The following is a 6,717-nucleotide window of genomic DNA, read 5'->3' on the forward strand; positions in this document are numbered from 1 at the left end:
ACCCGTTTCAGGAAAGCCTGGGCCAAGATCCCCTGGACCGGTGTCCTCACCGACCCCAACAGCCAGGGTGGTCTCCGTTCTGCCCCCGCCGCCCCCCGTGGGCCATCTTCCGTGGCCCCCCACGGCCTCCTGCACAGAGCGCGGACTCCCCACGGCGCCTGCAGGGTTTCCCTTTCCAGCCTCCCCTAGCGCCGCGCGCTCCTTCTCGCCGGCCTCCCGCGCGGGAAATACCCGCCCCCCCCCCCCGCACCGCCCGCTCTCCGGGCAAGCGTTCCCCTGCTCCCGTCTTGCTCCAGAAGCTCCTCGAGTTCCCAGTTTAGACGGAAGCCGTCCCTGCTCCCCGGGCTGCTCCCACCGCCTGCCCGGGGGCCGCGCACGGCCAGGACCGACCCCCGCTGCTTCCCTGCGGTCCTCCCAGCACCCGCCGAAGGGCCGGCCTCGCAGGCCTGCGCAAGGCCGCGACGGGCTGCGGCTCCGACCGTGCGCCGGAGCCCGGCACTCCTCGTGCCGCCCCCGGGGGGGCCCGCAGAGCGCAGCCCGGCCGTCTCAGGAAGGCAGGCAGGTGGGCAGACGTGGGAAGGCTCCCTGCAGCTCCAGGGGGACAAAGCCAAGTGCGGGGGCTCGGAAAAGGTCTAGGACACAGAACGGGGAGAAGCAGGCATGGGGCTCGCGAAAGCCGAAGCACCGCACAGCTGCGGCGCCCCGCACAAAGATGGCGGTACAAAGCCCCGCCTCCGCCAATATGGCCGTCCCGGGGAAGGAGGAGGGGCAGGGCGGGGGGGTCCTGCGGGGCGGAAGTGACGCAGCCGGAAGTCCGGCCTGGCTCTTGGCTGGCGGGCAGTACGGCGCGCAGGCTGGCGGGCTAGGAGTGGGGCGATGTGGCGGGCTGCTCGCCTGGGACGTGGGGTGGCCCTGGGGCTGCTGCTGACGGTCCACGCGGTGGCGGCGTTCGAGCCCATGACCGTGGGCATCGCCATCGGGGCCGCGTCGGCGCTCACCGGCTACCTGTCCTACAAGGACCTTTACTGCCGCTTCGCCGAGTGCTGCCGCGAGGAGCAGCGGCTCAACGCGTCGGGTAGGGCGGGTCGGCCCGCGAGGGGCGAGGCGCTCACCCTGAGCTGGGCGGGGGCGGGGGGCACCGACGGGGTCTCGGTCCGACATCCAGCCCTGGAAGCCCTGCTCTCTGACACCCGCGCTCCAGATCGTGGAGATCTGCCTGAGCTCCTTCTTAAACGCCCCGGATTCCCTGCGAGTACAGTAAGAAGAAGCGAAAGCCCCGCGCCCAGCGCTTTGCACCATGTCAGTCCTATTAAGTAGTTTTCATACGTGAGGCGGCTACCCCGAAAGCCCACACTCGGCCCTTGGTTTTCTTACAAGCCAGCAGGGGCGGCTGGGGCACAGCCTGTAGCTCGGTCAAGAGAAGGCTAATCCTTGGATGAACGAACACGTTAGCTTCCTTATCAGACACTGGAGTATTGAGGATGACATCCGTCTAATGCATATCCTTAGAAGTGGCATCGTGTGACTTTCAACCCGAGGTTCTGCCTCCGGGCCAGCCCTGGGGTTGGGCAGACGCCCTGCTGGACCGCTTGCTAATACGTGCCTCTGGCTCTGGCCAGCTGGGGAAAGTGCTGCTCTTCTGGTGCCTGTCTAATGTGTATTTTTCTCTCTGTTCTCCCGGCTGGCTTTTGCAGCCCTCAAGCTGGAATTAGAGAAGAAGCTGTTTGGGCAGCATCTGGCCACAGAGGTGATTCTCAAGGCGCTGACCGGCTTCAAGAACAACAAAAATCCCAAGAAGCCGCTGACTCTTTCCTTACATGGCTGGGCCGGCACGGGCAAGAATTTTGTCAGCCAGATTGTGGCAGAAAATCTTCACTCAAAAGGCCTGAAGAGTAACTTTGTCCACCTGTTTGTCTCCACGCTGCACTTTCCTCACGAGCAGCAGATAAAACTGTACCAGGCAAGAGAATCCCTTGATCCCGCCCGCCGGACACTAGGACTGGTCTGGGCAACCTGCTCACTAACTCCGGCCTCTGCTGCTTCCCTTTGCACTGCAGAAGCCCTGGGCCCCCACTGAGTTAAGGCACGCTCGTCCCCAGTAACGCTCTGCTGTTGCAGAGCTCTCCTACAACGCTTTTCTCCTTTGATTCCAAAATGATACAATGGGGCAGGAAACGTTATTTCCATTTAAAGAGCCATGAGGGGATTTTTGTGCCTTACAATCTCTCTGTTCTTGTAGCAAGTCAGAAACTTGGGCCCAAATCTCCAGATTCGAGGTTTCTGGGGCAGCAGCCACGTTCTGCAATGAATGGGCGTGTTCGGTGTTTCCTCTCAGCCCCTGGTGAAGCGGAGCCCTCTTAAATGATTGGTTCTGATGTGGTTTCATTGAGGTCTCCCACCAATAGCGCAGAGGATCCTGCCCCACCCAGTCGCTTTTATTTTCTTCCTTTACATTCAAATCCTTGGCCTTGCTTTCATTCTTCAAATGCAAGCCTCAAAGAACTGACTCTTAAGCCCGTTCATCCTTTGGAGATACTTTGTCTACATTTAATTTATATTAAGTTGTCTAGGTCGTCTTTGTAAAGGTTAATAGTTCTGCTGTTGGGGGAGGACCTGAATGACAAACAGAAACTGAACTGAAAGGGAAGTGAAAGTGGCTCTTGGCCGCACAGACTGAGCCTGAAGATTGCTGAAAAGAAGGAATAGTTATTGTTTTTCCAAATCCTTTCATGAACCTCTAGAAATACAGTAATTAGATGAGGGGGGCCTCTAGAGCCTTTCTCGTTTTGGGGTAGAGGACTTGTTGCTTGGGTGTCTTTGTCTTGGGAAAGCATAGGGCATAATGCTTTCCATGAAGTACCAGCTCTTTTCACTGCGTCAGTCCAAGTGCTGGTTTGGGGCACTGTGCAAGCGTGTTTCAGTTTCCAGTTGCTTATCCCTCTGTCTGTCTGCTAAAATTAACTTGAGCCTTCAGGCCATGGTGAGCGGACATGATCGGCTGCTTAACCATGACCAAGTAATATTCATGTTTCTTGCTCCTCTTATACCTTTAAAAAGTCACACTCCGCACATTACTTGAGTTAGGTGGTAGGGGGCAAAGAGGTGTTTTTCCTGTCAGCTTCCACGTTTTACAGATAAAGTTTTGGAAAAGCTGTTACCCAGTGCATGGATTAGGATGCCGTTTCCGAGAGCTCTCCGTGAAGGCCCAGAGAGCCCGACTTGCCCTCTTGCGGAGTGGGGGAACAGTGCTGTGCTGCTCCCCTCAGCACCTCCTTTGAGCCTCTGCACCCTCTTTCTTTTATGGTTGGTCTAGGACCAGTTACAAGGATGGATTCGGGGTAACGTGAGTGCGTGTGCGAGCTCTGTGTTCATATTTGACGAGATGGACAAATTGCACCCCGGGGTCATCGACGCGATCAAGCCGTTTCTAGACTACTACGAGCAGGTGGATGGCGTGTCTTACCGGAAGGCCATCTTCATCTTTCTCAGGTCAGCGCGAGGTGGTTTCTTGGGGGCACACAAGGCACTCATTCTCCCGGTGCTAGAAGGAGGTCCTGGCAACCGTGAGCTTTCAGTTGCCCAGGGACAAAGGTGCCTGGCGAAAGTAAATGTTTTATTTCTTTTGCTTCGCGGTTGCTACCATCGGCGTGGCAAGGAGCGGGAGGGCCTGAGAAAATGAATTAGATATTACTGGTCACTGGCAGTTTCGTTACCTGCCCGTGCATCCGAGGCTTATCAGAAGTCAGCGTTGTGCAGCAAGTTCTCGAAAAGCAGATTTCAAGCTCTGTGAAGGCAGACGCTTATTTTGTCCTTGTCCAGGAGCACTTAGTAAATACTCCTCCAGTTAAGAAGAAACTCAGAGCAGGTGTGATTCTTGACTGGACACAGAATCTTACCACGTAATTTTTACTCTGCTTCTTTGGCAAATTCAGCAATGCCGGTGGGGACCTCATAACTAAGATTGCCCTTGACTTTTGGCGGGCGGGAAGAAAGAGGGAAGACATTCAGCTGAAGGACTTGGAACCCGTGCTGTCTGTCGGAGTCTTCAACAATAAACACAGTGAGTCTCCCAGGCCGAGGAACCCCCAACCCTGCCAGCGGAGCCTCCTCCTCCTCTACGCCTTCTGCAAAGCCTCCGAGTCCTTGTGCCTCTCTGGCTTCGCTGAAGTAGGGACGTCCCATAGCAGGAGCAAGGTAGTGAGGGTAACCTTTTTTTCTTTATTAAAGATTTTATTTATTTATTTGACAGAGAGAGATCACAAGTAGGCAGGGAGGCAGGCAGGGGTGGGGGGAAGCAGGCCCCTGCTGAGCAGAGAGCCCGATGTGGGACCCTCTCCTAGGACCTTGAGATCATGACCTGAGCTCAAGGCAGAGGCTTAACCCACTGAGCCACCCAGGCGCCCCTAGTGGGGGTAACCTTAACAGACTTGTTGCACGCTTGATAAAAAGAGAATCTCGAGGGGGTAGAGACAGGAAGAATGTACTGTGGGCTGGGATCAGAATGGGCCCTCTAAGAGCAGCGAGCTTGGCCAGGTGGCAGGGACAGTGATGGGAAGACCCAGCTGTGTCTTGCTTTGCAGGTGGCCTGTGGCACAGCGGACTGATAGACCGAAACCTCATCGATTACTTCATCCCCTTCCTCCCCCTGGAGTACAGACACGTGAAGATGTGTATACGGGCGGAGATGAGGGCCCGCGGCTCTGTCATAGATGAGGACATTGTCACCAGAGTGGCAGAGGAAATGACATTTTTCCCCAAAAGCGAGAAAATCTACTCAGACAAGGGCTGTAAGACCGTGCAGTCACGGTTGGATTTTCACTGATGTCTGACTCAAGCGGGGTAAGAGGCCGCTGGGAGCTCAGCAAATGAGGGTCTTGCCTTCTGGAAGCACTTTGAAGCCCTGTGTGGGGTTTGCACTTTGCACCTGTGGACTTTTGGGACATAGAAGTTTCTGAGAGTTGAGTTTTAACAGACACTAACCTACTGAGTGTACTTGTCATCTTGGACTGGACATCCGTCCATCTGTGAACTGCGGTGGACGATGAACTAAAATCCTGCCCCCTACCCCCCTTGCTGACCTTGACAGAAGTGCCTTGCAAACAGCTGTGTGAGATCTAGGACCCATTCTGACCCCACGGCACCCACACCTCAGAAGCTGCAGCTCTAACTCAGGGAGTGCAAGGGCCCTGTGGCAACCTGGGGAGCATTCGGTTTGCACTTGCTGAAAACCTCCAAGAGTGTTCACTGGCTTTTCACTTGAAATCGGTGGCACCTTCAGGCACAGGCAGTGTCCAGGAAGATGCGGGCCTGCACACTAGGAGCATCCTCGACCAGGCGACCTCGCGGCCTGTGGCGTGGGGTCTCTGGCCGAGGCCTCTGCAGCAACACAGGACCGGCTGCCTCACGGTCTGTCCATTGGTCTGGCTGGTCCTGGAATTCCTCTGCCTTCTCTCACTTGATGTTGATCTCCGTCTTCCTGGTACCTCTTCTGCTCCTGAACTTCAGTCGCTGCCAGATTTGTACCCAATTGCATGTCATCACGAGAGTCCAATCAGAATGAGGCCCTTGGTTTTGCATTTGAGTCCTCTGTTCCCGCGGTGAGATGTCAGTTACAGTTTATGCGTGGGTTGATCCCTCACTTTACTCCGGAGAATCATCTGAAATCCACAGGACAAGCTCGGTCTCCGTGGATGCTACGTGCCAGAGCGGTCAGCCGGCGGGTTCTGCGTTGCCAAAGAAATGTCGGCATTGGACACCAGAAATGCTAGAATTCTCAAGGATACGTAGGTTTTTTATGATGTTTTTACTTGTGAATCTTGTATAACAGAAAAATATAGGACGTGGCTTATTTTAAAATATGGGAAGGATACCAAAAAATGGAGTAACTGCCTATCCTTTGATCAGAAACTCTTTACAAAAACTATGCATTTTTATCCTTCAGTGCATGGCAATAGCTGGTCGAAGTTGGAGGTCAGACGAAGACCGTGTGACGCGGCTGGTCCCGGGTGTCCCCTGAGGACGAGCACCCTCTCTGGCTGGACCGTGCTGGCAACTGGGAAATAAGACAATCCAGCCTGTGTGAATTGGGGTGTGTGTGTGTGTGTGTGTGTGTGTGTGTGTGTGTGTGTGTCAGTGTCACAGCTGTGACCTGACCAGAGACCCTTGAGAAGAACAGCGCGCGGTGTGGTTATATGTGAGATGCGGAAGGCACATCTTCGTGACGCAGGAGTGCCTTACAGACGGTCACTTTTAGTCTTTTAAAAATGCCAAGTTTAGGGACGCCCGGGTGGCTCAGTCAGTTAAGCGTCTCTGCCTTTGGCTCAGGTCATGATCGCAGGGTCCTGGGATCGAGCCTGGCGTCGGGCTCTCTGCTCAGCGGGGGGCCTGCATTTCCATTTCCCTCAGCCTGCTGCTTCCCCTTCTTGTGTGCTCGCTGGCTCTCAGATTTGAAAAAACACAAAAAAAAGCCCAGTTAAGGCTTAAAATTTTTTGTACCTGTTCTCGCCCTGAAGCCGCGTTCCAGCTCTTTCCTAACCCCTCGAGTGTCTGGTCAGGGAGAGACAAGCTTTTCCCGGTTCAGGGTGATGCAATTCACTCACCACGTGTGAGCCACCTTTGGACTTGCACCCGTTAGAGGCCATGACTGGCCACATCGTCCCTCACCCGGTGGAAGAGGTAGACCTACTGAATAGGAAATAAAGCCTACATTTTATCCTG

At 55.1% G+C, this 6,717-nt stretch overlaps 1 protein-coding gene across 2 annotated transcripts; it reads left to right on the forward strand.

Annotated features, from left to right (window-relative positions):
- The first annotated feature begins 803 nt into the window (after positions 1 to 803).
- TOR1B (torsin family 1 member B) lies at positions 804 to 6,717 on the forward strand. 2 transcript variants are annotated; one of them, XM_004757120.3, is made up of 5 exons: positions 806 to 1,075; positions 1,695 to 1,960; positions 3,314 to 3,489; positions 3,933 to 4,060; positions 4,581 to 6,717. In XM_004757120.3, the coding sequence occupies exons 1-5, from the start codon at positions 877 to 879 to the stop codon at positions 4,820 to 4,822; spliced, it is 1,011 nt and encodes a 336-aa protein (XP_004757177.1). In that variant the 5' UTR covers positions 806 to 876; the 3' UTR covers positions 4,823 to 6,717. The 2 variants fall into 2 exon arrangements, with proteins under 2 accessions (XP_044938513.1, XP_004757177.1); XM_045082578.1 differs by lacking the exon at positions 3,933 to 4,060 and having other exon boundaries at positions 804 to 1,075.

Source organism: Mustela putorius, unplaced genomic scaffold, assembly GCF_011764305.1.
Source record: "Mustela putorius furo isolate JIRA1106 unplaced genomic scaffold, ASM1176430v1.1 tig00000596_pilon_pilon_pilon, whole genome shotgun sequence".
NCBI lineage: Eukaryota > Metazoa > Chordata > Mammalia > Carnivora > Mustelidae > Mustela > Mustela putorius.

Bases quoted from the DNA above. Each gene is read 5' to 3' on its own strand.
- TOR1B (XM_004757120.3), top strand. From the start codon at position 877: ATGTGGCGGGCTGCTCGCCTGGGACGTGGGGTGGCCCTGGGGCTGCTG. The intron at 1,076-1,694 runs GTAGGGCGGGTC...TGGCTTTTGCAG, and splicing joins GCAGCGGCTCAACGCGTCGG to CCCTCAAGCTGGAATTAGAG. The intron at 4,061-4,580 runs GTGAGTCTCCCA...CTTGCTTTGCAG, and splicing joins AGTCTTCAACAATAAACACA to GTGGCCTGTGGCACAGCGGA.